This window comes from Cornus florida, unplaced genomic scaffold, assembly GCF_030987335.1.
Source record: "Cornus florida cultivar Cherokee Brave unplaced genomic scaffold, ASM3098733v1 CherokeeBrave_3.0.0_Hap2_Chr08, whole genome shotgun sequence".
NCBI classification, from domain to species: Eukaryota; Viridiplantae; Streptophyta; class Magnoliopsida; order Cornales; family Cornaceae; genus Cornus; species Cornus florida.
This window is the reverse complement of record NW_026775578.1, coordinates 28,344,157-28,360,882: the sequence shown is the minus strand read 5'-3', so window position 1 is coordinate 28,360,882 and position 16,726 is coordinate 28,344,157. Positions and strand designations below refer to the sequence as shown.

General features: G+C 26.0%; 1 protein-coding gene across 1 annotated transcript; it reads left to right on the top strand.

The window, feature by feature from the left end:
• Window positions 1-11,393: 11,393 nt before the first annotated feature.
• Window positions 11,394-14,264, top strand: LOC132270992 (large ribosomal subunit protein uL23-like). Its single transcript, XM_059772210.1, has 4 exons — window positions 11,394-11,453; window positions 11,731-11,768; window positions 13,167-13,533; window positions 13,961-14,264. Exons 2-4 carry the CDS (start codon window positions 11,756-11,758, stop codon window positions 14,043-14,045), a joined length of 465 nt encoding a protein of 154 aa, XP_059628193.1. The 5' UTR covers window positions 11,394-11,453; window positions 11,731-11,755; the 3' UTR covers window positions 14,046-14,264.
• The last annotated feature ends 2,462 nt before the right edge of the window (window positions 14,265-16,726 follow it).

The following is a 16,726-nucleotide window of genomic DNA, read 5'->3' as shown; positions in this document are numbered from 1 at the left end:
TTGTGATCAGAAGAGTATTGCTATTGCCAATACAGCTTTAGGACTTACCAAGGGCTCGTTGGAAATCTGCTTTTTTTGTTTTTTTAATTATAAGCATGTTTAATAACATAATTTTTTTTTTTTTTTTTTTTTTTGCAAAAAAATTTAAAGTAAAAAATATGAAAATATATTTGGTAATAAAATATTGTATAATTGAATAATAAATGGCCATTTAAAATCGATGCTGTTAGATGGGGTTTCGAATCTTGCAACGTTGTGATTTAACCATCCTACTTAAAATGTATTAGCACATTTTTAGCTGGTCATTGGATCAAAGACTGTGTATAGTTTTGAAACTAATTGGTCATTGGACGTGGAATGCTTGCTATTATACAAAAATATATGAAACATCAATATAATATTACTCATATTTAAATAGTAACAACCATATCAAATGGTGATAACCATTACTCTTAAAAATGTTTCTTTTAGGGAATCTAATTTTTTTAAATGATGAATTTTAATATTAATTTATTATACTGAATGAATTATCAAATTTTTAATAGTGTGTCGTGATGTTTACTTTGTAATAGTGTGTCATGTGATGATTATAAAAAACTTTTTAACTAGAATAATTATTTTGAAATAATTAAAAGTAAAAAGATGTCTATTTATTTATTTATTTTTTGGGGACACAGAAAGATTTAGTTAATAAATTTTCTTCCCCTACAATATACCACCACCCGTAGCCCGAAACACGCAATAAAAACGATGGTCAAACATGTCACAAAAAGATGGTACGAATATCTGAAGTGTTGCGACTTCTTTTGGGAATAGGCCATTGTGGTTTGGCAATAGCAGGAAATACCGAAATAGACATCTTGTTCTGATCTTGACTAAGGATCATGTGGGACCCACTTTGGTGGGTCCAGATGCTGGCGTCGCAAGATTTGGGAAATGAATAACTGGTCAAAGAGTAAGTGAGCAAGTGGTGGGAATGTTAACGTAACGTATTAACAACACTTTTTCAAGTGTTCACGTCTACGAAAATAACAAACTCAAAAGGTATTTACCTAAAATTTTGAAAAAAAATCTCTGAGGTGGAGGATCCTGATTGGTTTGAAGTGGAACCAGATCAAGATATGACTGGTGTGGACACCACGTGGAAAATTATCGTTGAAAATTGGCACTGAAGCTTTTCTTCTTGCTAGCGTGTTAATTCGATTTCGTTTGAATCAGATTGATTTTAAATGGTATTAATTATTTTTGAGATAAAAAGCTCTGCCGGTGTGTACTTTGTTAGTAGGTGCATTGAAGACTATTATGAGAGCAATTTAGCATTCAGTATTTTGTGTCAAATTATAATTAAATAAATAAAGCACCTTATTTACAATTTTTTTTTTAAATAAATAAATCAACTATCAAAAATGGATATGTGAGTTGTTTTATTTTTATTTTTTTTAACCATGACAAGAAATATACTTACATATTCCAATAGGAGTATTTTCTTTAACAATTTTACCTTGATTTAATCATTAAATTACACGTGAAATTAGAATTAAATAAATAAAGTACCTATTTACAATTTTTTTTAAAAATAAATAAATCAACTATCAAAATTGAATGTGTGAGTTATTTATTATTATTATTTTTTAATCATGACAAGAAACATACTTACATACTCATTTTTGTTCTTAGAGAGACTCAAACACTAGATTACAAAACCTTGGTAATTTGTGTATTAGTTGGTTAAAAAAATAAATAAAATTAATGTGACAAAAAATTATTTACATTAGGACTTCAGGTAGATATTCATGGAGTCCCCAACATTGAGTTTAGGTATTTTATGTTATCGTGAAATAAAAATTTTCATTAAATGCGAAATTTAAAATTATTTTTAAAAGACCCTTTTTAATACCGGTTCCAAATAATTCTCCATTATTGAAATATATTAGATTGAGAGTTTGGTTATGTTAGGGGAATGTGTTGACTGTTGAGTTTCCTCATACTTCAATGAAAATAACAAGATTGTCACATTTTAAAATAATATTTTCATATTTTTATCCTAATAAATTTATCAAAAAAGTGTCATGAATTTTGGAAAAGTAGTTTTGATTTTTTTGAGACAAATGTAATGCACTTTAACATTTCGATCAATGTCTTCTATAATTCAATATGTAACCCCATAGGTCGACGATAATTTTAAATTTTAAAAATCATGGAATTTGAGTGTTTTTTTTTTTTTTTTTTTTGACCTTCTCGAAATTTCTAATGATGTGTGAGTTTATAGAAAAATATGCACTTTTGAAGACTTCAATTAAATAGGCATAATAATTTTAAATATATATATATATATATATTGTAGTTTTCTCTTACCGCATTTTTTTAATTAACTGATTATAATTTTTATAAAAGTATGCAAGTTTTATAAATTAAAAATAATATATATTAATACTTATCTTTTTAAAAATACTATTAAGAGCCAATCCACGTGACATGTGAGAATGTGCAGTGGAGTGTGTGTGCATGTGGAGAATACAAGCGTGCGTGTGTTCGTCCAGGCGTGCATGTAACTGGTAATTACGCCAAACTTTCAAGAGAATTATGATAATAATAAATAATAAAAAATTAAAAAAAAAACCAAACAAAACACTATGTTGGGTAATAAATTTGTTATTAGAGAATTGTATAGCCTAAATATCTTTTACATCCGTATATTAATCATTACTCCTTTATTTGTCAAAATAAATAAATAATAATAATTCTCTTTTACATGCCCAAAGTATAAGGTGAAGGTATACATCTCAGCGTAGAAGATGAGGGTAAAGTTTTATAATGATAAATGGGTGTGTGAGTTTTTTTTGACTCTTCAAAGATTATCTGGTGGGAGCTAAAGACTCTTTTGCAAGCCAAAGCCTAATGTGTCATAGTGAGCCCCACAAAAAAAAATTATTATTTGTTTAGAGTATATTCGGCTAATGTTTTCACTTCGTGTTTTTTGTTTTTGTTAATGTATTGTAGTGATGTAAAAGTATAAAATATGTATGGTAGCATTTGTTATCATTTAAATAGTATCGAAGTGCTTCTAAATTTGAGACCAAAATTGAAGGCATAAAAATGATACTTTTATTTGCTTTTGTACGGTTGCAAAGTGCAATTCAAATATACATATATACTAGGAAAAGGCATGTGCGATGCTTATACTAAATAAATTCAATATGTAATTATATTAATAGAAATTCAATTATATTAATTTTAAAATAAATTTTAAAATAGAAATTCAATTATACTAATTATACATTAGATTGAAATTGATATAAAAATTTATTATATGGAGTTTGTAGTTTTTGGAAGACCCTAGGTTATATTTTATTTTCTTTAAATATGTAATTTGTGGTAGAATTATATAGAAATTATTTTATTTTATTTAGATATATCTTTGTAAAATTAGATTTTCTTTTATTAAAAAACTCATAAAAAATAAATAAATACAAGGGTTATATACTTATATATGATAGAGTTCTCTTTTTGTATTAATTAATAAATATTTTTTATATTAAAAAATAAATACTGAAATGTTCAAATTCTTTAACATTTATATTTTATTTATATCTGTTATTATATTATTATATATTTTCTTTAACTATACTTGTCTAATGTGATAGAGTTATAGAAATTGTTTTATTTTCTTTAAATATATCCTTATTTAATTATATTTTATTTTATTAGAAAACTCATAATAAATAAATAAATACAGGTTATGCGTGATAGAGTTTTAAAGAAAATAAAATACTTAATTTGTGGTAAAATTTTGGTAATTTGTGTTAGAGTTTTATAAAAACTATTTAAATATATCCTTATGTAATGTGATATAGTTTCATTGCAAATAAAATAGATAATTTGTGGTAGAATTTTATATAAATTATTAATTTTCTTTAAATATATATATCCTTGTCTAATTAGATTTTTTTTATTAAAAAAATAATAATAAAAGATAATTTGTGGTAGAGTTTTAGAAAAATTATTTTATTTTTTATACCAATTATTAAATATTTTTTATTTTAATAATTCTTGTCTAGCTATATTATATTTTCTTAAAAAATTCATAATAAATACATAAATAGGTAATTTTTATTAGAATTTTATATAAACCCTTTTTAAAAAATATTTTATTTTCTTTAAATATATCGTTGTCTAATTAGATTTCCTTCATAAAAAAACTCACAATAAATAGATAGAAACAAGTTATATGTGATAGAGTTTTAAAGAAAATAAAATAAATAATTTGTGGTAGAGTTTTATAGAAATTATTATATTTTCTGAAAATCTATTTATAATAAATAAATAGGTAATTTGTGTTATAGTTTAATAGAAATTTTTTAAAAAACACTTTTTATATCAATTAACAAATATTTTTTTATATTAATAATTATTGTCTTATTAGATTTACCTTTATTAAAAAAACTCATAATAAATAGATAAATAGGTAATTTGTGTTAGAGTTTTATAGAAACTCTTTTCAAACCTCTTTTTATATTAATCAATAAATATTTTTTTATCTTAATAATGCTTGTCTAATTATATTTTCTTTTATTAAAAAAAACTCATAATAAATAGTTAAATAGGTTATTTGTGATATAGTTTTACAGAAACTCTTTTAAAAACTCATTTTAGATCAATTAATAAATAATTATTTATATTAATAATACTTGTCTAATTAGATCTCCTTTTATTAAAAAAACACTTAATAAATATATAAATAGAAAATTTGAGTTAAAATTTTATAGAAACTCTTTAAATATTATATCTTTGTCTACTGTGATAGAGTTTTATTGAAAATAAAATTTGTGATTTGTGATAGAGTTTTAAAAAAATTATTTTATTTTCTTTAAGTATATCCTTGTTTAATTGGATTTAATTTTATTAAGAAACTCATAATAAAAGTTAATTTGTGGTAGAATTTTAGAAAAATTGTTTCATTTTATATATCAATTAATAAATATTTTTTATATTAATAATTCTAGTCTAATTAGATTTTCTTTTATTAAAAAATTCATAATAATAAATAGATAAATAGATTAACTTAAATTTTATTAGATAGATTTTAGAATTTGATTGACATTTTTTTTTTTTTTTTATAAAAACTCTTTGCATATCAATTAATAAATTTTTTTTTTTTTATAAAAATAGATAGTTAAATACTGAAACTCTTTGCACATGTAATAATACTACACATAAAAACTTTTTTATATTAATTAATAAATATTTTTTTATATAAATAAATAAATACTTAAACACCTTGGCACAACATTTGTATTATACTCAGAAAATTAGGTTTTCTTTTATTAAAAAATTTCTAATAATAAATAGGTTAATTTAAATTTTATTAGGTAGATTTTAGAGTTTTATAGAAGTTTTTTTTCCATAAAAACTCTTTTCATATAAATTAATAAATATTTTTTTAAATAAATAAATAAATACTGAAACTTTAGATTTACTTTTATTAAAAAATTCATAATAATAAATAGATAAATAGGTTAATTTGAATTTTATTAGGTAGATTTTAGAGTTTTATAGAGTTTTTTTTTTCTTTTATTTATTTATTTTTATGAAAACTTTTTTCATATAAATTAATAAATATTTTTTATATAAATAAATAAATACTAAAATACTGAAACTCTTTGCACATTTAATATTTTATTTTCTTTAAATATATCCTTGTCTAATTAAATTTAATTTTATTAAGAAACTCATAATAAAAGTTAATTTGTGGTAGAGTTTTAGAAATAGGTAATTTGTGGTAGAATTTTATATAAATTATTAATTTTCTTTAAATATATATATCCTTGTCTAATTAGATTTTTTTTTATTAAAAAACTCATAATAAAAGATAATTTGTGGTAGAGTTTTAGAAAAATTATTTTATTTTTATATCAATTATTAAATATTTTTTATTTTAATAATTCTTGTCTAGTTATATTATATTTTCTTAAAAAATTCATAATAAATACATAAATAGGTAGTTTTTATTAGAATTTTATATAAACTCTTTTAAAAAAATATTTTATTTTCTTTAAATATATCGTTATCTAATTAGATTTCCTTCATAAAAAAACTCACAATAAATAGATAGAAACAAATTATATGTGATAGAGTTTTAAAGAAAATAAAATAAATAATTTGTGGTAGAGTTTTATAGAAATTATTATATTTTCTGAAAATCTATTTATAATAAATAAATAGGTAATTTGTGTTACAATTTAATAGAAATTTTTTAAAAAACACTTTTTATATCAATCAACAAATATTTTTTTATATTAATAATTATTGTCTTATTAGATTTACTTTTATTAAAAAAAACTCATAATAAATAGATAAATAGGTAATTTGTGTTAGAGTTTTATAGAAAATCTTTTCAAACCTTTTTTTATATTAATTAATAAATATTTTTTTATCTTAATAATGCTTGTCTAATTATATTTTCTTTTATTAAAAAAAACTCATAATAAATAGTTAAATAGATAATTTGTGATATAGTTTTATAGAAACTCTTTTAAAAACTCTTTTTAGATCAATTAATAAATAATTATTTATATAAATAATTCTTGTCTAATTAGATCTCCTTTTATTAAAAAACACTTAATAAATATATAAATAGAAAATTTGAGTTAAAATTTTATAGAAACTTTTTAAATATTATATCTTTGTCTGCTGTGATAGAGTTTTATTGAAAATAAAATTTGTGATTTGTGATAGAGTTTTAAAAAAATTATTTTATTTTCTTTAAGTATATCCTTGTTTAATTAGATTTAATTTTATTAAGAAACTCATAATAAAAGTTAATTTGTGGTAGAATTTTAGAAAAATTGTTTCATTTTATATATCAATTAATAAATATTTTTTATATTAATAATTCTAGTCTAATTAGATTTTCTTTTATTAAAAAATTCATAATAATAAATAGATTAACTTAAATTTTATTAGATAGATTTTAGAAATTGATTGACATTTTTTTTTTATTTTTTGTAAAAACTCTTTGCATATCAATTAATAATTTTTTTTATTTATAAAAATAGATAGTTAAATACTGAAACTCTTTGCACATGTAATACTACTATACATAAAAACTTTTTTATATTAATTAATAAATATTTTTTTATATAAATAAATAAATACTTAAACACCTTGGCACAACTTCTGTATTATACTCAGAAAATTTGGTTTTCTTTTATTAAAAAATTCATAATAATAAATAGGTTAATTTGAATTTTATTAGGTAGATTTTAGAGTTTTATAGAAGTTTTTTTTTCCATAAAAACTCTTTTCATATCAATTAATAAATATTTTTTAAAATAAATAAATAAATACTGAAACTTTAGATTTACTTTTATTAAAAAATTCATAATAATAAATAGATAAATAGGTTAATTTGAATTTTATTAGGTAGATTTTAGAGTTTTATAGAGTTTTTTTTTTCTTTTATTTATTTATTTTTATAAAAACTTTTTTCATATAAATTAATAAATATTTTTTATATAAATAAATAAATACAAAAATACTGAAACTCTTTGCACATTTAATATTTTATTTTCTTTAAATATATCCTTATCTAATTAAATTTAATTTTATTAAGAAACTCATAATAAAAGTTAATTTGTGGTAGAGCTTTAGAAAAATTATATTATTTTATATATTAATTAATAAGTATTTTATATATTAAGAATTCTTGTCTAATTCAATTTTATTTTATTAAAAAATTCATAATAATAAATAGATAAATATGTTAATTTAAATTTTATTAGATCGATTTTGGAGTTTGATAGAGTTTTTTTTTTTTGTTTTAAAAAAATAAATATATACTTTTCATATCAATTAATAAATATATTTTTTTGTAAATAGATACTTAAATACTGAAACTATTTGTATATTTCATAGTAGTATAGATAAAATCTTTTTTTTATATTAATTAATAAATATTTTTTTGTATAATTAAATAAATACTGAAACAGTTTGGTAGAACTTCTGTATTTTACTCTGAAAATTAGATTTTCTTTTATTAAAAAATTGTAATTTGTAATTCGTGTTAGAGTATGATAGAAAATATTTTAAAACTCTTTTTACATGAATTAATAACTATTTTTATATTTCAATAATTCCTATCTAATTAGATTAGCTTTTATGAAAAAAAAAAAAAAAAAAACTCATAATAAAAGGTAATTTGTGGAAGAATTTTTGAAAAATTATTTTATTTTTTATATCAATTAAAAATATTTTTTATATTAATAATTCTTGTCTACTTAGATTTTCTTTTATTAAAAAAATTATAATAAATAAATAGGTAATTTGTGTTAGAGTTTAATATAAACTCTTTTAAAAACTCTTTTTATATCAATTAATAAATATATATTTTTTAATAATTATTATCTAATTACATTTAGTTTCATTAAAAAACTCATAATAAATAGATAAATAGGTAATTTGTGTTAGAGTTTTTGAAAAATTCTTTTAAAACCTTTTTTTGTATCGGTTGATAAATAAATTTTTATATTAATAATACTTGTTTAATTAGGTTTCTTTTTATTAAAAAACTCATAATAAATAGATAAGCAGGTAATTTGTGTTAGAGTTTTATAGAAACTCTGTTCATAGAGTTTTATGGAAAATAAAATAGGTAATTTGTAATAGAGTTTTATAGAAATTATTTTATTTTCTTTAAATATATACTTGTCTAATTAGATTTAATTTTATTAAGAAACTCATAGTAGAGTTATAAAAAAATTATTTTCTTTTATATATCAATTAATAAATATTTTTTATATTAATAATTCTTGTCTAATTAGATTTATTTTATTAAAAATTTGATATTAATAAATAGATAAATAGGTTAATTTAAATTTTATTACGTAGATTTTTGTGTTTTATCATATTATTTAAGAAATATTTTTTTACATAAATAAATAAATACTGAAACTCTTTACAAAACTAATAATAATATAGATAAAAACTCTTTTTATATCAATTAATAAATTTTTTTTATATAAATAAATAAATATTGAAATACTCAAACTCTTTGACAGAGCTTTTGTATTTTACTCTGGAATTCAACTCTTTTTATATCAATTAATAAATATTTTTTTATATAAATAAATAAATACTAAAACTCTTTGGCAGAACTTCTGTATTTTACTCTGAAAATCTAGATTCTAGAATTCTCAATTTCTCTACCTCTTCCCCCTTCCTCCTTCCTCCATGCCTCTATTTATAGGTTTCTTGGATGGATAGGATAACATGTGTCATTGTCTGATAATGACATAATCATAACTGGGCCGGGTCGGTTATATTGTGATAATTATCTATAAAAAATAACTAAAAATAATAGTTTTATATAGAATATGATTGATTTTATTAGGTAATTTTTAGATTTTTATAAAAATTATAATTATCCATAAAAAAAAACTAAAAATAAGAGTTTTATATAAAATGTGATTGGTTTTATTAGGTAAATTAGATTTTCTTTTATTAAAAAACTTTTAGTAAATAAATAAACAGGTAATTTGTGTTAGAGTTTAATATAAACTCTTTTTATATTAATTAATAAATATTTTTTATTTTAATAATTCTTGTCTAATTAGATTTACTTTTAGTACAAAAATTCAAAATAAATAAATAAATAGGTAATTTGTGTTTTAAAAACTCTTTAAAAACCTCATTTTGTATCAGTTAATAAATGATTTTTTATATTAATAATACTTGTCTAATTAGGTTTCCTTTTATTAAAAAACTCATGATGAATTGGTAATTTGTGTAGAATTTTATACCAAATTTAAACACATCTAATAATAATATAAATAAAAACTCTTTTTATATCTCAATTAATAAATATTTTTTTATATAAATAAATAAATACTGAAAACTCTTGACAGAGTTTTTATATTTTACTCTGAAATTCAACTCAATTAATAAATATTTTTTATATAAATAAATAAATACTGAAATACTGAAACTCTTTGGCGAGCTTCTGTATTTTACTCTGGATTTCTAGAATTCTCAATATCTGTACCCCTTCCTCCTTCCTCCATGCCTCTATTTATAGGCTTCTTGGATGAATAGGATGATGACACGTGTCCTTTTCTGATAATGACATAATCATAATTGGGCCGGGCCGGTTATATTGTGATAATTATCTATAAAAAATAAGTAAAAATAAGAGTTTTATATAGGATGTGATTGATTTTATTAGGTAATTTTTAGATTTTATAGAAACTATAATTATCCATAAAAAATAACTAAAAATAAAAGTTTTATATAGAATGTGATAATAAGAGTTTTATATAGAATGTGATTGATTTTGTTAGGTAATTTTTAGAGTTTTATAGAAACTATAATTATCCATAAAAAATAACTAAAAATAAGAGTTTTATATAAAATGTGATTGATTTTATTAGGTAATTTTTAAAGTTTTATAGAAACTATTTCTACAAAAACTATTTTTATGTCAATTAATAAATATTTTTTTATATAAATAAATAAATACTCAAACACTGAAACACTTTGCACATTTAATAATAATATAGATATAGATATATATATATGTTTAAAATAATACTTTTAATTAACCACTCAAATTTTCAAACTTATAACAGTTATTACCAAAATCAACACCATCCCAACTAGTTAGACTGACCAATTTAAATAAAGAATGATTTGGGGCTTGCTCTAAAACAGTTGGGTGTTGATTTCGGGATGGACCTCAAGTCTATATTCACTATTATTTGCCCTCTGTTTTCCATTGGGCTTTTATTCTTGTTAAATGGGTTGGGTTCCTATATTTAGTGTATTTGATTGGGCCAGACTGGCCCAGATACCTACTGTACACATTGAAGATCCAATTTGCGTCAGTTTTCAAAAAATGAAAAAAAAAATTTAAATGAAGATCCAAAAGTGGCTCTTCATACCGATGCTCTAGATTACACAAGAGTAATTATTATAAATGAACAAAAGTTATTTTTATTATTCAAAAAATGTATATAAATAAAAATTCATATTTATGTATAATTAAGTTCAATTTTTTAGGATTTTATATGTTGAGATATTTGACGCATTCATGACCAACATTTTTTAAGAATATTTTAAAAGAAGAGAAAAATGATAATCACTTTTAACTTAATAGTCAAATTGTGTAGCCAATTTTTTTTTCTTTTCAATGTGATTTTTTAAAATTTAATCGATTCTTATTTGTGATGCCATTACTAACAACTTAACACAATTAACAAGTGAAATTCAATAATCTAAGCCGACTAATATGAGCCATACGGCCCAATATGACTGTGTTTGTCACGGTGGCTCGGCCCATATTCAAAATAGGCAGGCCCTTTTGGTAATTCCGCCCTTATATAACTTTACATCTCCTTCATTTGAGAACCCTAGTCGTCGTTGGCCGCAGCAACCAATCTGCACTCCGCTTCCTCTCAAAGGTCAGTTTCTTTTAGGGTTTTGAGCCAAGCTAAGCTAAAAATCACTTCAAATTACAAGCATAACAATATATATATATATATATATATATGTATTATACACACACACACATATATCTGTTTCTAGATATCTGTATATTTAGATCTATAGTTCAAATTGGTTTTTCCCCTCATTATTTAGGAATTCCCAAAGTACAGTAATCATGGTTTAGTGGATTTTCAAGCCTTTTCAATTAAAGGACTAACGAAGTTCATTTTGAATGTGTCTGGTTTAAAATAGGTTTGGCTTGTTTGGGTGATAATCAATGGCTCCTAAAGGTATGTGTGCGGTAACAACTTTTTATTTGTTATGTTATTTTAGTCTATTTGGTACACAGAGATGATATGCATATGTATTTGTGAGCTTTTTATTTGTTGAATATATGCATATGTTTGATTTCATGAGTAGTGGGTGATTTGGTGTTCTTAAGCTTGAATGTAGGTTTATGTTCATTTCTGTGAAATTACGACTTGCTGTTTGTGGCATGCTAAGGATTAAGAAGTGTTAGCTAATGGGTGAATTAATGTGTTTTTCGTTAAATTAGTCTTCAGCCAATAGCGTTCTTAAACTTGAATGTAGGTTTATTTTCATCTCTGTGAAATTGCAACTTATTGTTTGTGGCATGCTAACGAGTAAGTAGTGTTACCTGATGGGTGAATTAATTTGTTTTTCTTTAAATTAGTCGTCTTTGCACCGTAACTATCAGATGTGATTGGATTCAGTACTTTGGTATCTTCTAGCACAGACAATATTATGGAGTTCTTTTCCTCTTTTGGTGTCCCAATTTTCATGCGAGATTTTTTTTTGGCTAGCAAAAATTGTAACCTGAGACCTGTTAGCACTGTTCTTTTGACTTCCCATACAATCACAATGTGGATTGTACAAAGGTATAAGGGAAGCGTTGAACTTCCCTGACAAATTGGTAAACGGTAAACACACACACACAACTAAAAAAAGATATGGTTAGAGAAAGATATTTTCACTTTCATTTAACAAGTTATTTATTTCAATATTTGTTTATTTTCCCATTCTCCCATTTCAGTAATTTAAGTGGTGGTGGTTAAAAAGTAACACCTATATACATATATGCAAACGTCTTGGAATTTGAGAAGTGTGGACACCAATTAACATGCCCATGTAAAATTCAATTGGTGAAAAGAAAGGCTTTCTTAGTGCTAGTTTACCCAACTCAAAAAACTCTAAATCCTTTACATCTAATTGAGATTGTCAAGTTTGTACATGGGATTAGAATATGGGTGGTGGATTTGAATCTCTCTCTCTCTCTCTTCCCGCCGCCGGGGGGGGGGGGAGTGGGGCGACAATAATGCATAAAGAAATTGCATCATCAGTTATCAATTACTTCATTTGAAAAGATATTGGTCTGGCTGAACAATGGTATAGACTTATGGTTCGCCATTATTGGTGCGCCATTTTAATTAGTAGATTGTAGGTTTCTGACTGGTCCTTCCATTTTTTATTGCTTGGGTGGGATATTGAGCGTTGAATATTGAATTGTTTGGTTTTTTGCAAACCTAATTCTTCCCCCCCCCCCCCCCCCCCCCCCCCCCCCCAACCCACAATTTCCCTTTTCTTTTAAACTCAATTTTTCACTAACATGGCATCCTTGTTTTGATCCTGCTGCTTTACCTATTGAACGTTCATATCACTCTTTACAGCTGACGGTACAAAAAAGGCCGATCCAAAGGCACAGGCCGTGAAGGCTGCCAAGGCTGTGAAAGGTGGTTCATCAACCTTCAAGAAGAAAGCTAAGAAGATCAGAACATCGGTTACCTTTCACAGGCCGAGAACACTTAAGAAGGATAGGAACCCCAAGTATCCACGCATCAGTGCTCCTCCAAGAAACAAACTAGACCACTATCAAATACTCAAATATCCACTGACCACTGAGTCTGCAATGAAGAAGATTGAGGATAACAACACCCTGGTTTTCATCGTTGACATCCGTGCTGACAAGAAAAAGATAAAGGATGCAGTGAAGAAGATGTATGACATTCAGACCAAGAAAGTGAACACTTTGATCAGGTAATCATCAGTGATGGACACATTTATTTGTCTTTCTTAGAAATGTTTTACACACTTCACTGCATATTGAGTACAAGGACGTGTTACTAGCTATGTAGCTTTTAGAAAAAGGTTTGATGTCAGTTTAGATTGATTCTGCCACTAAATCTTGGAATTGTTTTTATGGAAAATGACTCTTTTTTTTTCAAATTTCCGTTATGCAATCTAGATAAGCCTTTTACTCAACTTAAATATTGGTTTGGGTATTTTTAGACGGTAGTGTTCGTCAACATATCATTTAAGATTTAGTTTTGCACTTCCCTTTTTTTGTTTGCCAGTGCAATTGTTATATGGGGTTCATCAATTTCAACTTTATGTTTTATTGAGAAATCTAAAAAAAAATATAGTTTCTGAACTGAATAACCCACCTTGTGTTCTTCTGATGTAGGCCTGATGGAACGAAGAAGGCATATGTTCGGTTGACTCCAGACTATGATGCTTTGGATGTGGCCAACAAGATCGGAATCATCTAAAAGTTGATCAAATGATCATTTTACCTTGATCAAAGTTGATTGATTTATCAGTACTATTGAAAGTTTTGCTAGTTATGCTTGCCTTAAATACTGTGACTGTTTTATTCAATTAGTAATTTTGAGTGTATTAGAGTTATTGCTAATTCAACTTTTGGAATGGGAGGAACTTGAGCATTTACCTACACCAATTGTTATAAATGGTCATGATGCATTGCGTTATCTTTTCCCCTTTTGCATATTCCATTTCAATTGTTTCTGTGGTAGTATTTTTTAAGGAAAAAATAATTATTTTTCATAGTTAATCTAGAAAACGATTTGAAACTGCTCTCCTGTGTGTGGTTTTGTGTATGTGATTTTGCTCCGAATCAGAGGTTATAGCCCTAGGCTGAGCAAATTGGTTTTTGTTGGTGATGCAGACTTCTTCAGTCTGAATTTTACTCTAAAGCTTGCTGGATTTTGAAATAGCCTTAGTCTTGTTAGTCTTTTCATTGCTGCAGTGAACTAAGTTACAGCTGATCATCAACATTGAGCATGTGGGAGTTTATCCGGTAGTTGTCCCGTGCAAGTGGGACGGGGTGACCTACTCTGGTGGTGGATTATGGGGTTTCTCTATGAGGTGCGACCTACTCTGGTGGTGGATTATAGTGTTTTTTCTCTAGGAGGTGGGACGGGGTGACTACTCTGGTGGTGGTGGTGGATTGGTTTCTCTAAGAAGTGACCATTGATATTTCGCGGTATTACATAACCAACAGATACAAGCCATTTACATGCATGGTTCACGCGTATTGTGATAGAAGTGGGTCACTTCTTCACAAGATTGCACGCTGCTTACATTATTGGATTGTGATAAAAGTGGGTCATGTTCGCATCCATTGATTTGTGTAACGTATGTTTTTTATGTTGGGACTTCTTATGATTTTTGTTTAAATGATTCAATGTTGGTTAAAATTATCGAAAGAGGATATTAATTAATGACTCGCACCCTATCCTCCGTTGGACCCAAAATCTTGAATTCGACCTTATAATTAATTTTCCTTAATTGAAAAAATATTTCTTCTTCAAAATTTCCATGTTGTTTGTAAGTAGCCTTCAGAGCTGATTATGATTTGATTAAGAAGAAAACACAATTATCTCTCTTGCTTAACAACTCCTAAAAATATCCGCCCGCTACTGAGCAGGAATGGAATGAAATGGACATTCTCATTCTACCGTTTAGTTGTAAATATGAAATGTGTAGTCTTTGGTTGTGAATATGAAATGTGTAGGAATAGAATGATAATAACCATTCTATTGGTTGGACCAATTTAAAATTTAGAATGAAATACATTTCTAATTGAATTATCCAAAATATCCCTCATAGTAACAAATAAATTAAATTAAATTTACAAAATGATATTCTCTAATAATTTTTTTAAAATAATTGGTGGCAGTGGCGGTGGTGGACGGTGGAAAACGTTAGTAGTGTAGGTGGTGGTGTTGGAAGGCGGTGGTGGTGTTGGAAGGCGGCGGTGGTGGCAATGGTAGAAATTGGTGGTAGCAGTGGTGGTGGAAGGTGGCATTGGTGTTGGTGGAAGGCGGTGTCAGTAGTGTGGTGATTGTGGTGGAAGGAGACAGTGGTGTGACTATACTGGTGGTGGAAGGCGGCGGTGGTGGTGATGGAAGGCGGTAGCGGTGGTGGAAGGTGGTGATGGCGGTGGTGGAAGGTGGTGGTGGCGATGGCGGAAGGTAGTGGTGGTGGTGGTGGTGATGATGGAAGGTGGTAGAAGGCGATGGTGGTGGTGGAAGGCGGCGGTGGTGGTGTAGGGCTGTGGCGGTGGCGATGGTGGAAGGTGGTGGTGGTAGTGAAAGGCGGTAACAGTAGTGGTGGTGGATGGTGGTAGCAGTGGTGAAAGGCGATGGCGGCGGTGGTGGTGGTGGAAGGTGGTGGCGGTAGCGGTGGTGAAAGGCGGCGGCGGTGGTTGCGGCAAACGGTGGCTGTAGAGGTGGTAAAAGGAGGTGGCGGCGGTGGTGGTGGAAAATGGTGGGCGATGGTGAAAGTCGGTGGTGATGGAAGGTAATAGTGGTGGTAGTGGCGGAGATAATTGTGGTGGAAGGTAATGATGGTTTTTAGACTTGGCATATGAGGGTGTTTTGAGAAGTCGATTTTTTAAAATAAATTATTTGGGAATGGAATGACCATTCCATAAGTTTAGTTTTGCAATGGATTTTCATTTCCAGTAATAAATTTTCATTCCAATGGAATGACCATTTCCACCTAAAGTTACATACCAAACAAAGAAATGGTTAGAATAGACATTCCACTCTATTCCATTAATGCACACCAAACGTATCATTATTCTTTTGTTTTTCAATTAACCCTTAACTCTTGCCAAAAAAAAAAAAAAAAAAAAATTTTTTTTTTTAATTACCGACTGAAATTGCCTTGAGTAATGTAGTAACATTCCTTCTCTGGAATGCACTCTCTCCACTGATTCAAGTCGCACAAATTCCATTCCATTATGTGTAATATTGCTCTAATTTAACACGAGAAGGGTAACTTTATTTTGAATAATGGAAAGATTACTTTTTGTTGTTGTTGTTTTTTCGTCAAAAAGAGCAGTTGATGAAGCGGAGACGAATGGACAATCCAAGGACTTTCTCCGTCTAAAAGGGGAAATGGCTTAATCCATTTTTGACTTAGC

Excerpts from the sequence above, each read along its gene's own strand:
- LOC132270992 (XM_059772210.1), top strand. Across the intron at positions 13,534-13,960 it reads AAAGTGAACACTTTGATCAG|GCCTGATGGAACGAAGAAGG; the intron begins GTAATCATCAGT and ends CTTCTGATGTAG.